At 45.6% G+C, this 16,472-nt stretch overlaps 1 protein-coding gene and 1 non-coding gene across 4 annotated transcripts in view; one reads left to right on the plus strand and one right to left on the minus strand.

The window, feature by feature from the left end:
- The first annotated feature begins 237 nt into the window (after positions 1–237).
- TRNAA-UGC lies at positions 238–309 on the plus strand. Its single transcript has one exon. It is a non-coding gene; the product is annotated as a tRNA-Ala (tRNA).
- Positions 310–3,689: 3,380 nt separating this feature from the next.
- Positions 3,690–16,472, minus strand: part of DHX37 (DEAH-box helicase 37) — a 63,750-nt gene continuing 50,967 nt past the window's right edge. For all 3 annotated transcript variants that reach the window (XM_029619949.1, XM_029619946.1, XM_029619950.1), the window contains exons 21-28: positions 14,130–14,246; positions 13,626–13,798; positions 7,185–7,299; positions 6,917–7,054; positions 6,234–6,328; positions 6,039–6,112; positions 5,337–5,434; positions 3,690–4,917 (exon numbers count right to left, since the gene is read on the minus strand). In XM_029619949.1, the coding sequence (XP_029475809.1) occupies positions 4,835–4,917; positions 5,337–5,434; positions 6,039–6,112; positions 6,234–6,328; positions 6,917–7,054; positions 7,185–7,299; positions 13,626–13,798; positions 14,130–14,246 (893 nt within the window). In that variant the 3' untranslated portion in view covers positions 3,690–4,834. The remainder of the gene's footprint in view (positions 4,918–5,336; positions 5,435–6,038; positions 6,113–6,233; positions 6,329–6,916; positions 7,055–7,184; positions 7,300–13,625; positions 13,799–14,129; positions 14,247–16,472) is intronic.

Here is a 16,472-nt window from a genome sequence, read left to right on the forward strand (position 1 = left end):
ATACAAAACTGCACCTGTTTTTTTTCTGCATCCAGTTGCTGAGTACTCCATAATATTCCAGATGTTCTAGTACAAACATGGTTTGGGGGGGGAGGTGGTTATTTAATCTATTTCCTCTTTTTAGATTTCCAATCAGAATTAATAGAGTTTAGAAACAACAAAATCTAAATAAAAATAAGCAATCACTTCCTCAAAGAAGCTTTCATAGAACTCACGTCTACAAATTTTAGACACATTGGGGATGTAGCTCAGTGGTAGAGCGCATGCTTTGCATGTATGAGGCCCCGGGTTCAATCCCCGGCATCTCCATTGTTTTTGGTAAAAGCTGAAAACAGATACCATAAATTATCGCGGCAGTTCGGAGCTCACTTTTTTTTAATTTTTTAATCCTATCCGAAGCAACTTTAATGAAACCACAAGAAACGTCAAAGTACAATCATTAGAAAACCATTTCTCAAGCAAAAGATTATGTAAGGTACAGACTAGCACCTGTACAGACTAGCACCTATACAATTACAATCATATGAGATACAGCATCACTTCCTGAAACCAAGTAGCCAGATCTAACCAAAAAACTTCATTTTATGTTGCCATTCATTTGGTCAACTGGATTACAATGATTTCGGTAACAGATTAAGTAATAAAAAAAAAAAAAAAGTCAGGCATCTACTACAGAGTATTACTATTAAATGTTTCATTTTTAAAAAAGTTATGCTTGAAGGATATATTCCTAGAGTTTAGGGAGCTGCTGCTGGCCAGGCTATTTGTAAGACTTCTCAGAATAAATTGTGCTGGTATTTACATAAATAACTATTTAGTTAGCAGCGCTTATGATCTGCATCCTCCATCCACTATTTGGTGCAGTTAACAGCTTTTTACATTCATAATACATAGCCTACCACCCCAATACAATTACTACTTAAAATATTTTAAAACAATGTCTAAAATATTCACTAAAAAAACAACAGTAAAATAGAAATGGAGAGATTTCTTACCTGATAATTTTGTTTTCTTTAGTGTAGACAGATGGACTCAGGACCAGTGGGTTATGCTCCCCTGCCAGCAGATGGAGACAGAGTCAGATTTCAAAGCTGAATTCACCCTACAGACACCCCTGCAGTAACCTTAGCCCTTCAGCATTCTCTTCAAAGGCCACTGTGGACATACTAGTGAAAAAACCTGATTAAAAATATGATTAAAAACAAATAACCATAACTGTACTCAACCAATCAAACATTGAACCCCAGTAAGATTATAGATACCCTGATCTGGAGGAAGGCTTACCCATAATCTCTTGGATTCAATATCCATTCCATGGCTGAATTCTTAGCACAGTTCTTGGGCAGCCAAGAACACGATGCTGAGTCCATCTGTCTACACTAAGGAAAATGAAATTATCAGGTAAGTAATTTCTCCTAGCATGTAACCAGATGGACAAAAACTACTCCCAATCGGGGCAGGAGGCTGTGCGTGGTCCAGTTAACACCGCTTTTGCAAAGGCTGCGTCCTCTCAGGCCTGTATGTCCAGGCGACAGAACCTGGAGAAGGTGTGCGAGGACCACCACGTCGCTGCTTGGCAGATATCGACGGGAGACAGCAGTCTCACTTCCGCCCATGACTCTACTTGAGCCCTAGTGGAATGAACTTTAACCTGAGAAGGTAATGGCTTTCCTGCCTCCACATAGGCTCCCATGACCATCTCTTTAATCCAGCAAGCTATAGTACCCACGAAGCTGGTTTGCCTCACTTCCTTCCACCGTGAAGGGTGGTCAGTCTTTCGGACCGGTTCTGAAACTTCCAGATACCGCATCAAAACTCTACTGATATTCAAACGAAGGAGAAGGCGGTATTCCTCTGCATCCTTGTGCTTATCCAAGGATGGCAATGAAACGGACTGATGCAAATGAAACTCCGAGACTACCTTAGGCGAGAAGGATGGAACAGTTCGAAGCTGTAACATTCCTGGAGTCATCAGGAGGAACAGTTCCCGACACAACAATGCTTGCAGTTCAGAGATGTGATGTGCCAAGCATTCAGCCACCAGGAACACCATTTTCAAGGTTAATAAACCCAAGGAAAGACTGCACAGCAGCCAAAAGGAAGGCCCTGCCAAAAATTCCAATACTAGATTAAGATTCTACAAGGGTCACGGCCACAGTAGGGGTGGCCGAAGGTGCTTCACTCCTTTCAGAAAACAGGCCACATCCGGATGAGCCGATGGGGGGTGGGGGGGTGAGGGGTGTGTTTCCATTCACTTCAACTCTGCAACAGGAGAGAGCCGCTACCTGCACCTTCAAGGAGTTAAGGACCAAACCTTTATTCAGACCATCTTCCAAAAATTCCAGAATTTGTGGGATTTTGACAGCCCAAGGGGGGACACCGCGTTCCTCACACCAGCCTCAATTACTGTCCAGACCCACACATACACTAGGGACATAGAGAACTTCCGAGCTCGGAGTAAGGTGGCAATTACCGCTGCAGAATATCCTCACTTCATCAGGCAAGCCCTCCCAAGGGCCAGATCGTAATGGAGAAATTACTTACCTGATAATTTCATTTTCCTTAGTGTAGACAGATGATCATCGTGATGGACTGGGATGTGCAGATAGGCTTTGGACAGGTCTAACTTCAGTGTTGATGGCTGAGGCCAGAGTTGGTGGCTACAGGAATTATTAAATACTGGGCACCAAAATAGACTCACAAGATAAGAGGGTTCAGGCCGTCTATCTTGTGCATGCATCTTGTGTCGGCAGTGGGGGGGGGGGGGGGGGGAACGGCTGCTCGTATTGACAGTCCGTTTTCCCAGCCCGCACTGACAGCCACCTCTCCTGTGCGCCCAATGCTGAGGAAGCACTAGGGATGCACAATTTTCCCTAGCGCCTCATTTTTAGCGCATCTCCTCATTTCAATAGTGCACCGTGGGCCCAAAAGAGATGGCTGGGCACACGTTAGGAGAGCAGGCACGCAATCATAAGCGCCTGTTTTACGCGAGCTGATATTGCATCGGCCTGAGAGTGGGGGCCTGGGTATTGGATTAAGCAACAGCTCTTGTAAGAATCAAAGCTGAAGTTGACACAACACGAAGTGATGCTAGAGCGAGAGTGGGGGGCAGCCGAGGAGGGCAGTTGTAGGAAAAAGTTTGAGAAGTCAGGTTAAGGATGTGGGGGAGGGGGATAGACAGATTGGTTTTGGAGTTGCACATATAAATGTATAGGCTACATAGAGCAGAAGAATCGCAAGTGGGATCAGCCCAATTTTGTCTTTAGCTGCTGTCATTTTTTTTTTTTTTTTTATCTAAAACAGATGCAACACAAAACCGTGGTTTGATGTGGCTTTCTAGACCTATACAGTAGTTCTGAAAATAAGTTTATAGGGACAAGAGGCAACCCTTTAGTTTAAAATTTCACATGGCACCCATCCCACACACAAAAAACCGCATTTAAATAAATTGTCACACATTTTACAAAGCTTGGAGGGTGTTTGAGAAAGTTATACAACTTTATTTGTCATCGTGGTCAAGGTTGGGAAATAATCCATGCCAGTTTCACAGCTGTACAAAATGAGAAAAAATGTGAATCTTTGTGTTTTTTACTTACTAAAGCAAGTCAAAAACACTAACTCCCCCCCCCCCCCCCCCAAGCAAGATGAGCTTTCAAAAAATTAGCCAATAAAAATAAAAAGGTACCAACGTGGCCCATCTGATCAGGAATAAAGATCAATTTGTTGCATTTTTTTTTTTTTATAGAAAATTTTTTATTCATCCAAATCTGGAAATATTTTCACAGTTTTGGAGTTTTGTTTTTTTCTTTTATGGAAGCCATCTGTGGACAAAATAACGGTAGGAAATATAAAAGCTCCCAGCGTACATCTGCAGCCCTCCGCCACCCCTGAAAATGCTCATTTTAACATGAAATACAATGAACCTGACTGAGTTCTTCATCTGACAGTGTGTCTGTTGCAGAGGCCAATAAAAACGATTTGAATCTACCTCCAGCTTGTGTGGTCTTCAGAGGACAGGTCTCTAACTGACCATGAAACAGTTAAACAAGCCATCTTGTTTACATTCACAGTTATTCATTAAATACAAAACATATTGTGACTGGCTGGTGCTGGAGCTGCTTGCTGCCTTTGCGGAGATATTTTCTTTCTTGGGCTCAAAGGAAGCTGAGCATGTTTTAAGGACCTTGGTCTTCCACCAGAGCCTGGGGGTCTAAGGGAACAAATTCCACATGGGTCGATTGCCTGGGAGAAAACTGCAAACCTGGCAGCCAGAGAGACACCGGAATGACAAGACAGTTAAAAACCTGAACGGAGGTGGGGAGGAAACCTTCTTTTAGGTAGCCACACTCATGCTGTAATGAAAAAAAAACAAACAAAAAAAACACACTCTGCGTGGAAGCAGCTTCAGTAAGCATGGATGGTTTTGCCTGGAGGCTCAAAGCGAGGCGTGGGTGAGCCCATTCCAAATGGTGGAAGTACTCATGACTTATGGTAAGCTGACTGTACATGTCGAGTATCGTGCCATATGACTAACATAGTCCAAAGACACATTTTAGAACCTTACCTAATACATTAGGTACATTTACTGTCCATACACAGAAGGAAACAGGAGCTTAAGACTGAGCTTTGTGCAAGGCTTGGCATACGCTCTGTACTGCGTTGGAGCTTTACATCAGAAAGGGACTATGTAAATGAGCCTCCAACAATTCAGTCTTACATATTTTTGATTAGCAAACGCCAGTACATTCTAATGTCCATGACTTGTTCAGAGATCTCGGAATATCCTAGAGATTCCAGAGGAGATGGTGCTGAGAAGATTAGGAGTCCAAGTACTTCATGATTTGACAGGGGGCCACTTTTTGGCTACCTCTGCATGCATGGCTTCAGGAATCCACTGGCAATACGATGACAACAAATCTGAAAGACAGATGTTGATTTCTTTTAAATGGCTACATTTTTTCCCCTCCCTAGTTCTCCTGATGGTGTAAGCAGGGCAAACGAGATATTCCCTGCTGACCCAGCGCTGGAGGGAGGCCTCAGCAGACGCCGACCTCTTCAGTGATCTCCCCCTAAACAGCGCGCCATCATCCTTCACATCAAATGTCCCACCTCCCTTCAGCCCGAGTGCATCATAGCCACAGCAGACAAAAAAAAAAAAAAAAAGCCCCCCCCCCCCCCCCCCCCCCCCAAAATCTCAGGATCTTTGAAAACCAAATCAGGTTTCCCTGCATAGCGACGTATGATGCCGTAACGGTCACCAAATGAACTCCTCGCAGATTATTCACATTTCTGAAAAGATTGCAACGCTCAACGGGCAGGGAGGGACCACGACTTACATTCTGGATTCTTCTTCCAAGCAGCAAGCAGGGCATCACGGTTGTCAGCCTGTTCGGAAACCAGGGCTTTCAGCAGTGCCTCCGTCCTAGGCTGGAGCCTGACAAGGAAGAGGATTGCAGCCTGAAGAAAGGGTATCTAGGAGCTGCAGCCCCGCCTTCTACCCACAACCACCTGCATGAAACTCCTGGGGCAGGCTAGCTCCTGCTAAAACAAACGTGCCACCAAATGGGAGGGTCTTTGATATCAGTTTGCAACTCTTTTATCATGTGCCTCGACCACAACTGGCTGCTGAGACCTAGGGTCCCATGGCATAATGTCCTCACTTCAAGCCTATTCCAGAGGAAACATGGACTAGTTTCAGAGGGAAAAAAAAATAAAAAAGTCAACTATAAGGATATCCATCAACAGAGGCCCTGCTGCTTTATGCCATGGGTCCTCTTAATTAAAAAAAAAAAAAAAAAAAAAAGAAACCAAAAGCATTTTAGTGGCGATAAACTTCCCTTTCTTAAAAAACTACCTTGATAGATTCTTGAGTTCCTTTTTGGGTGAAGGCTGTCTTTAAAACTAGAATATATTGTTGCATATCAATAAACAAGATATAAATTAAAAACAAAATTTTCTAATACAGCTGTTTTGGACCAAAAAGGAAAACAACACCCCCCACCCCCACTTATTTAGGTTTACTCACAATCTACACTTACCTTGACCAGGTCTTCAACATTGTTACTGGGCTGGACAGAAAAACACTGGTATATGAGCCTAATGCTTTAATAACCTACATAAAAATGAGACAAAAAGAAAAAGCTAAGTGTCTTCATTTGTTTACTTTCACTTAACATTTTTCCAAAAGAAAAAAAAAAAAAAAGGACAATACAAAGAACACTAACAAATCTTACCTTTCCTTCCAGCAAAAACTTAGCAAAGTATTTGTAGCGATCAAGGCCTTCTGGGTAATCTACTTCCACCGCAGGAAGCTGCCAGCCTACCCGATCTGCAATGGAAAGAGAGTGCTACATGAAAACAAAGGGTTAGAAGGCGAGAAAAGATGGATGAGAATTCAAGGGAGAAAACAGATGGCATAAAACGTCATGAGAATTACTTCCCACCACTAGGGCTCTCCTATAAAAAAAAAACAAAGGAAGCAGGCCACCAAATAAAAAAGTACTTTTGTAATATGCAAGGTACATGTCTCAACTTCCTGTTACAGTGAGACACATTTTGCAACTTTCAATACTTATTACAGGGAGATTTTGATATTTGAAAGGGCGATGGCACGGAATGATGAGATTAAAAAGATGAGTATCTTCTTGGCAGGATGTCACTCTTGTAAAGAACTAAAAGGCACATTCAATATACGTTTCAACTGGTAGAAACTGGAAGTAAAAGCTAAAAACCATCAAATGCCATCGAGCATCACTGCAGTTCTCCAGTACAGAATCTTTTCACCGACCCCCATCCACACCCAGTGTTCACCATCAAAAGGTTAGGCCGGGCTGTGCTGGGGTAGAGAGGACGATGGAGAACCCATGCTGAGAAAAGCTGGCAGGCAGAGTCGCGCCACCCTGCTCAAGGAACTTACAAAAGGTGCTCTCCCTGTGGCACCGGACTCTGCCAGATTCAGGGCAATAGGAAGGAGGAGGGGCTTCCAGAGGGCTTTCGAAGTGACAGTACTGAGGCAGGAGGACGGGGATCCACTCCGGTTCCACCGCTGAAACACCTAGCAAAAACAGGAGATGCGCAGCATGAGCGCACAGGAAAAAAAAAGAGGCACTTGTGCAAACAATCTACCCAACATCTTTCTAATAACCATTAGAGGAAAAAAAAAAAAAAAAGGGACAATTTTGTACCTTTCATGTACATTTTGGAAGTTTCTATGATTTCCTGGTAGACCACAAAGTCTGGAGGTTGTCTGAAGAGGACGGAGCTTGGATGGATAAAGACGGGATCATCCAGCAGGGGTGTCTACAAATATACGAACAGTCCAATGAAAAAACAAAGCAGAGGAAGATAATAGTTAGTACACAGCGTCTGCACTGCAGGAATTTAAGAATCAGAAATTCACTTTAAAACAAATTTGGGGGATGAAGGGAGTCCTCATACACAGCCATAAAAGCAAATCAAAAAACACCACCTACAGCCATTGACATTAAAAGAAAGGGCAGCAGTGAGACAATGACTAAAAAACAATTTAAAAAAATGCAATATTAATATAACTATTTAACACTAAGTAATACATTTAAAACTAATAACAGAAAACATTTTTTTTTTTTACTCAACTCAAAATTTTAAATTCTGGAATTTGTTGCCAGAGGATGTGGTGAAAGCTATTAGTGTAGCTGTGTTTACAAAAAGGTTTGGAGAAGTTCCTGGAGGAAATATCCATGAATTATTATTATGGTGGAGTTGCAGAAATCCACTGCTTATCCCTGGGATGAGCAGCATGGAATCTATCTAGCCCTTCGGATCTTGCCAGGAGCTTGTGAATTAGATTAGTCACTGTTGATAACAGGATACTGGGCTTGATGGATGTTTGGTCTGACCCAGTACAGCAAATCTTATGTTCTAACTTTCCAAAATTGGTTCTTACTTGCTAATTTTTGTTCCTGTAGTACCACGAATCAGTTCAGACTCCTGGGTTTTGCCTCCCTTCCAGCAGATGGAGTCAGAGAAAGCTTCACTGAGACTGTACATAACCCAGTTTGCCACATGCAGTCTCTTAGTACTGACCTGTACCCAAGCCAAGCTGACAGCTACAACCATAAACTTCTAAGCAAACTCCCTCCCGTCCATGAGCCAGAAGAAGGTGAAGTTGTCCAAAAAGACAATGGAAAACTCATTTCCCAAATTTAGCATACGCGATCAGCATTGAAAAGTTCCAACAACTGTGCACTATATAAAAGCACCAGTAAATTGGCAGGTCTCTGGACTGATCTGTGGAACTACAGGAACGAAAATTTGCAGGTAAGAAACAATTTTCCTTTCCCTGTATGCACCCAGATCAGTCCAGACTCCTGGGATGTAGCTAAACTCACCTGAACTTGGGTGGGACCTTGAGAGTTCCGCTCGAGAAAACTCAAAGCACATGGAAGCTGGAGCCCCGACATCCAAGCAATAATGCCTAGGAAAAGTGTATAACGACTTCCCAGTAGCCATCCTGCACATTTCATGGGGAGACACCTGTTATGACTCAGCCCATGAAGTCACCTAAGAATGCATTAAGTGTGCCCCTCACTCCCTGGTACCGGGCGCCCTTTAGAAATGTAAGTCGGCTTGATCACTTCCTTCAGCCACCGTCCAATTGTAGCCTTAGATGCCTTACCTTGGACCACTCCACATTACAAAGAGGTGATCCAATCGACAAAGAGGTGATCTGATCTACGAAAATCATTAGTGACCTTTAGATACCTCAATAATGCATGCCTCCCATTTAAGAGTCTAAGCTTCCCCATTGAGACGTAGAAGAATTCAAATCTGGAAAAGCTGGAAGCATCACTGTCTAACTAAGGCCAAGATTCATCATTCCTTGTGGAATGATGAACAAGGCGGTAAAGGGGGGCAGGGGGCGAAGAAGGGGGCAGTCGGGCGATAGCCTGCAGCTGGCCGCACCACAGCAGTGCAGTTTCGCCTGCTGCGTTGCAGCCGTGCTGCACACTATCACGGGCATAGCGCCACCATAAAAGGTGGTACTGTTTCCCGCTGCCGGCCTATTTCTCTAATCCCCTCCCTAACTCCTCCCCTCCATCTAATTTGAATGCTACCGCCGCGATAAGGCCCTAACGCACGCGATAAAGGCCTTTCGCGGGTTGGAAAGTACGCAGAGACTACCTCAGGCAGAAAAGAAAGCACCATGAATAAAGATACCTCTGAATACGATATCCGCAGGAAGGAACTGCTTCATGACAGCACCTGGAGCTCCAAAATTCTCCTGTCTGAACAAATAGCCACCAAAAAAAACACTTTAAGAGTCAAGTCTTTAACCGTAGCTCTCTTTAGTGGTTCAAACAGAGCCTCACACAATCCTCTAAGGACTAGATTCAGATTCCAAGATGGACAAATGTTCCGCACCTGAGGACACAAGTTCTTAGCTCCCCGAAGGAACTGTATAACATCCAGATGTATGGACAGAGGATCCCCTTGCACCTTACCCTGGACTACTACCTTACTACCTGGACTCGCAGAACCATCCTGAAGAAAAACCAAAATATGCGACATCATAGTCTGAACTGGCTAAGGCTGCACCCCGTCAACAGCAGACCAGAAATCGAAGATCCTTGTAGGTGGTCATCTGGCCTGCAATAAGGTGGAAATAACCACTTCAGAATATTCCCTTCATCTCCTCTCAGAAGCGAAGCTGCAAGAAAGAAGTGAGCCGCCTGACCTAAAAATATTGTACCCTGGTGGAAAACAGTCAACCGATGTCAGACCTTAGCGGCCCTTCTATGGCCATGTTGATCAGATCTGGGAAGCATGGTTGATGTGGCCACTCTGGAGCTACCAGGATCACGTTGCCTGGATGTTTCTCTATCTGCCATAATCCCTTGTCCACCAGAGGCCATGGAGGAAAGACAAAGAAGAATCCCTTGAGTCTACAGCAGCACCAGAGCATCAATTCCTTCCATATCGTATTTTCTTCGGTGGCTGTAAAACCGCAATGCCTTGGTATTCTCTTTGCTCAGAATACCTCCATCTTCCATGAATGAGACACATCTCTGCCTCTAACAGTTCCCACTCCCCAAGGTCTAACTTTCTCCAACTAAGAAAATCTGACTGAACATTTTTCACTTCGGCAATGTGAGATGCTCCTAGCCGTTCCAAGTTCTGCTCTGCCCAGAGAATCAACTCCCGAGCCTCTAAAACCACTGCCTGATTCTTGGTTTCACCTTGATGGTTGATGTAGGCTACCATCGTTGCACTGTTCGATAGGATCAATACTGGATGGCCGTGTAACCGTTACAGACAGGCAAGCAACGCGAAATGCATTGCTCTCATCTCTAACTGACAGACCATGAAACCTCCTGTTTCGACCACTGGCCTGCGCCGACTGATCTTGACACACCGCCCTCTAACCGGAGAGGCTTGCATCGGTGATGACTATTATCCAATTTGGAACCTCCAATTTTGCACCATGTTTGAGATTGGTGCAAATAAGCCACCACGAAAGACGAAACTCTTCCAATAATGGATTCCAGCAAGAGAAAAGAGCCCCTTGCAGAGGCCACATATGCGCGAATGCCCAATGCATTAATTCCAATGTAGATGCCATAGAACCCAGGATCTGTAAATAGTCCCAGATCCTCTAGCAGAAGCCGAATCTGATGCTGCAATTTCAGCAATCTCTCTCTCCCAGTGTGTCGAGCTGAGCTCCCAGATACTTCAGAGTTTGAAAGAGGACTAAATGGTTCGATGCTAGGTTCACCACTTATCCTAGAAACTTCAAGCACATCGGTACCTTTTGTATTGATTGTTGACAGAGGTCCTCTGATTTCACACGAATGAGTCAGTTGTCCAGACACGGATGCACCACATCCTCTTTTTGCAATGCGGCTTCCCCGACCACCATCACCTTGGTGAAGGTATGCGGAGCAGTCGCCAGCCAAAGGGAAGGGCCCGAAACCGAAAATGTTCCCTTAGGACATGAACTTCAGGAATCTCTGGTGCTCTGGCCTGATGGCTACGTGCAGATACGCCTCTGTCAAGGCGAGAGATGCCAAGAACTCTCACTTGCGTACCGCCACTTTGATGGACCTCAGAGTTGGACTTCACAGTTTTTATGCAGAAACAGGGAACCTTGAGAGCTGCATTTATCTTCTTTAAATCCAATATTGGCTGAAAACATCCCTTCCTTGTTTTTTTTTGGAACCACATAATAGATGGAATGTAGGAAAACTGGTTCCTCCCTTTTTAAAACTTGCCTCCGGGACATTCCACTGAAGGCTAAATAACTCTTGAATTGGATACAGGAGGGAAAGAAACAGGACGCTTAACTTAAAAATGACCTCCATTCATACTAAGCATGTTCAGAACCTGAGGCAAGAAACTCGGACTCTGTGAAAAAAGAAAAAAATCTGAGCAGAGTCCAAAGTAGTTCTTCATAATATGCAATTTCTCCCACTTCCAGGCATGAGAAAGCCAATTCCGCATCAGAATCCTCCAATGTCTCATGATCCACACCCCCTTGAACATCCCCAGGGACAGCCTTCCTGCGGCATTTGCCCGCCGAGACTGACAAATGGGGGGCCTGAGCACGCAATCCCTAACATAGTAGGTTGCTTTGCTTTCATTGGGCACCTCTGGAGAAAGGTCTGCATGCCTTGGAAACATTCCATCCAAGAGAAGGAGGATGGGTCTATACAGGCACCCATAGACCCAATCTTGCTCTCTCAAACCTCTCTCTCTTGGGGAAGCTTCTGCTATTGGGAACAAGGGAGGAAGAGAACTGACTGTTGCCTCACCTCCCACTCTACTCCCCTCCAGGGACACCATAGGCCAAGGGGATGTCCTAACATGGGCAAAAGCTGTAGTAGTCAAATCGCTTTGAGCATCTACAACAGCAATGACACAAATGGAGAGTGAGTGAGGACTGAATTGCTATCAGATGACAAGCCTTACAGACAGCAAGGTGCTTGGACCTGTTCTTCCCCAGCACCTAGTTCTCATGAACTTCGGGTCTAGGTGGCCACCCGTGCGCACACCAATGCCACCCGAGTGTATGCGCGCACCCTTCCAGGATGCGCGCAAATTCGCGCTGAAGACTAGGTCGCAGTCATATGCGTGTAAGTACATGCACAAATACATGCTCATCTAGGCCACGATTGTTCATGCACAAGTACCTGCGCAAATGTGCTTCAGTCTATGACATGACCTTACGCGCACAAGTACCTATGCAAATACGCACTGAAGTCTAGGTTGCAGATGTACATGCTCAAATCTAGGCTGAGGCCTTACGCCACATGGCGAGAATGCGAGTGGGAAAAGATCCACTGCTGCAGCCTACCAAGTGACTAAGCAAAGCCTGCCTGCACTTTCAGCGTGTTTAGACCCTGATCTGTTCAACATCTGGCACTGAAAGTCACTGAAGGCCTGAAGAGCTTCTCAATAGCTCAGTCCTCTTGACCGGCCAAGAATCCCTGGAGACTGGGGCAGAGAGTCAACATCTCCTGCTGCTTGTTCTGCTAAATAAGCTTTGCGCATAAGCAAATTAAAACTGGCAGAAGACTTCTACCAGAACCAGAGAATCCTCCTTGGTGCAAGTGCCTCTCTGCACCTCTTTGAGATAGGGAACCGCCGGCAACAGTTGAGGAAGGAAATTCCCCTGCCTCTCCTGCTGACACTGCTAGGGAATCAAAAATGGCCACTGTTGTCATGCTGACAGGGAAAGCCTCAGAGCTAGATCCCGTCACTCGCGAGGTTCGTTCTACTGGTGTATCCATGCTCGACGCAGACTTCTGAATGCCATGCTGCTTTTATCGAACACACACGCTGTTCCTCCCCACACCTATGGCACCACCAGTACCTCAACAGCAAGTAGGAGGGCACCACAGAGACAACACCTGGTCTCCTCCACAGGCAGGGAAGCTGCTGAAAAACCCCATCGCTGAGCTACCTGAGTTGCTAAGGTAGCTCCCTCCCCCCGGAACCCCGATGTTGCAGATTCTTCTAACTAGTTCCTTGCTTTTTAGTTTTACTCTCTGAGAACAAAGAAACTAATGCTTTCCTGTGGTGCAGAGGTTCCGGTTCCAGGAGCACAGGCTGCAAGGCAAGCAGTCAGAAAAGAGCCAGACCACTGGCTATATCAGTCTTCTTTCGCCAAACTTTAGCGACCCAGCCCAGGACAAACTGTATAAAAGGGATACCTCCCTGCTGTACTGGGCTTGCATGGCAGAACCACCAGCAAATTCCACCGTTGTCTCATGGGGGATGATGGATCTGGACCACCAAATGTCCACCCCACAGATCTCCCGAACAAACTACCAACCCCCTACTCATCCGCCTCAAACCAGGACCTCACAACCCCCTAGGAGGATCCAGAAATTTTCTTGTCTTTTAATCTCCTTTTTTTTCCTCTCTCTCTCTCCAGACTGCAGGTTTTGCACCATCTACCATCTGCTGGAGAAGAGAAATACTGAGGGACTGCAGCTGGCACACTGGGTTATGTACAATGTCAGTGAAACTTTGTCTCCATCTGCTGGCAGGGAGGCAAAACCCAGGAGTCCAGTCTGAACTGGGTGCGTACAGGAAACACAAGGGTAACCCTTTAAAATATTCCGATTTCACAGCAGGAATTTTACCTTATAGGCATTTCTCCACTTCTCATCTAGAAGCTCCTCTGGCCGCATCCTCCTGGCGATTCGGTCACCTAAACCTGCCATCATGATCTGCCTCAGGCATGTCACCTGGGATTCTGTTGGGGGCACCATTTTAGGATCCACGCAGACCCCGACATCTGAGCAGAGTGAATTCACTTAAAAAATAAAATTAACAAATCAAAAAGGTGGTTTAGGCCACATAGGAAAAGATGGATCTGACAGCACACGCTAAAATCGTGCCCTGCACAGCCAATTCATTTTTTGCTTGGTGCATCCATCTAAGAAGAACACACAATATATCAGCTAGCAAGTGCTTTTTGGCGTGTGCTGTTCTAGAGAAAGAAGTATAAATTCTGTGCCTTACTCCTAATTCATAAATTCTACACCGACATTGCAGCAGGAACTTGTATGGTTCTAAGTTCTCACTAGAAAAGCACACCTGGGTCTGATTTGTAGGAAAGGAGCTAGCTACATAAGATTCCTCACCAGTCGTCGTCAGCTGCCCCCGTAAGCGTCTGATTTCCACCATGGCTTTGTACCGCAAACCATTGTCTTCGCAGAATTTGTAAGTGAATCCCGAGTACTCGCAGGCACCCACGGCTCCTGAGAACAGAAGGTCAGACTGAAAGCCTGCGATATTCATTCAGGGGTTTCGGCTGCCCCCACATAGTTCAGCTACACTGCAGAATAACTTAAAAAAAAAAAAAAACGGCTGGGAATAAAACGTAGTCAACATCCGGTGCCGTGTCAAAACTCAAACAGGAAGGATGAAAAGCTGCTAGGGCCTCGTTCTCTAACATACAGAACTGTTTATATATCTGGGAACTGAGAAACTGCAGCATATACTCACTCCCTTTCCCCTTATGTTCAAGTTTCTTTGAATTACCCTGGGATGTATAGCACTTCATAATAGTGCTACGCATCTATGAGTAGGAACTTTAGGAAAATTGGTTCTTACCTGCTAATTTTCGTTCCTGTAGTACCAAGGATCAGTCCAGACCGCTGGATTGTGTCTCCCTTCCAGCAGAGGGAGTCAGAGAAAAAAAACTGAAAAGGCACCCCCTCTTAACATGGTGTGCCACCTGCGATCCCTCAGTATATACGATAACAAAGCAGAATAACCAATAAAGGAGAACAAATCCCCAAACATAAACAACCAGTGGCTACAACAATATGCGCGGTAAAATAAACAAACCGTACCACCGCATAACACATCAATCAAGAAGATTCCTTCCCATGCCTGTAAAGAACTCTGTCGAGGTAAGAAGGAGGAAGAAAATATACAGAAAAAACGGACTCTCCAAAAAACCCAAGGACGGGCGTCTGGACTGATCCTTGGTACTACAGGAACGAAAATTAGCAGGTAAGAACCAATTTTCCTTTCCCTGTACGTACCAGGATCAGTCCAGACCGCTGGGATGTACCAGAGCTGCCCTAATTGGGGTGGGATCTGGAGAGACCCGCACGAAGAACACTGCTGTCAAAACAGTCGACCTCCGGATCCCGGACGTCCACACGATAATGTTTCGCAAAAGTATGCAATGATTTCCAAGTGGCTGCTCTACAAATCTCCTGCGGCGAGACCGACTGGCTCTCTGCCCAAGAGACCGCTTGAGACCTGGTAGAGTGTACTTTCAAGCCTTCTGGTATGGCATGCCCAGCGCAAAGATAAGTGGAGGAAATGGCCTCCTTCAACCACCTAGCAACCGTAGCTTTGGATGCCTTGTGTCCCCGTCTAGGACCAGTCAATAAGACAAACAAATGATCCGATAATCGAAAAAGCATTGGTCACCTCTAGATAGCGAAGGAGAACCCGGCGCGCATCCAACTTATGCAGATCCTTATCCATCGCCGAAGTCGGATCCAAATTCGGGAAGGACAATACCACCTTGGGCAAGAAGGAGGGAACGGTCCGCAGCGAAACTCCGGAATCCGAAATATGAAGATACGGATCCTGACATGACAAAGCTTGAAGCTCTGAAATTTGCCGTGCGGAGGTAATGGCTACCAAAACAACACAGTCTTGAGTGTCAAATCCTTCAATGTAGCCCGCCGGAGGGGCTCAAAAGGAAGACCACATAAGCCCTTGAGAACTAAATTCAAGATCCAGGCAGGACAAATTTGTTGTACCGGCAGGTGCAAATGCTTGACCCCCTTTAAAAAAACGGGACACATCTGGATGAGCTGCCAGTGAAAAGCCATCAATCTTGCCCCGCAGGCAACCCCAGTGCCGCCACCTGCACCCGGAGAGAACTGGAAGCTAGACCTTTCTTCAGTCCCTCCTGCAGGAAGGATAGGATGTGTGCCACTGAAGCCAGACGAGGGGGGACGTTCAAACCTTTGCACCAAGAGTCGAAAACTCTCCAAACACGAATATAGGCCAACGACGTGGACGATTTCTGTGCTTGCAAGAGGCATGAAATAACCGAATCCGAATATCCCCTCTTCCTCAATTGCCTCCTCTCATAAGCCAGGCCGATAGACAAAAGCGATCCACTCGATTGAAAAATACTGGACCTTGTCGAAGAAGATTCAGAAAGTGGGTGAGGTGCACCGGACTGTCTATCGCCAACGAGATCAGATCCGCAAACCACGGCCTTCGGGGCCACTCTGGGGCTACAAGAATGACAGACCCCACGTGGTTCTCTATCCGACGCACGACCTTGCCCACTAGTGGCCAAGGCAGAAACACATACAGCAGTACGCCACAAGGCCACGGAAGAACAAGAGCATCCACTCCTTCCGACCTGTGGTCTCTCCGACGACTGAAAAACCGGGGAGCCTTTGCATTTGTCCAAATTGCCATCAGGTCGAGGTGTGGAACCCCCC

The sequence above is a fragment of the Rhinatrema bivittatum genome, chromosome 11 (genome assembly GCF_901001135.1).
Source record: "Rhinatrema bivittatum chromosome 11, aRhiBiv1.1, whole genome shotgun sequence".
Taxonomy (NCBI): Eukaryota; Metazoa; Chordata; class Amphibia; order Gymnophiona; family Rhinatrematidae; genus Rhinatrema; species Rhinatrema bivittatum.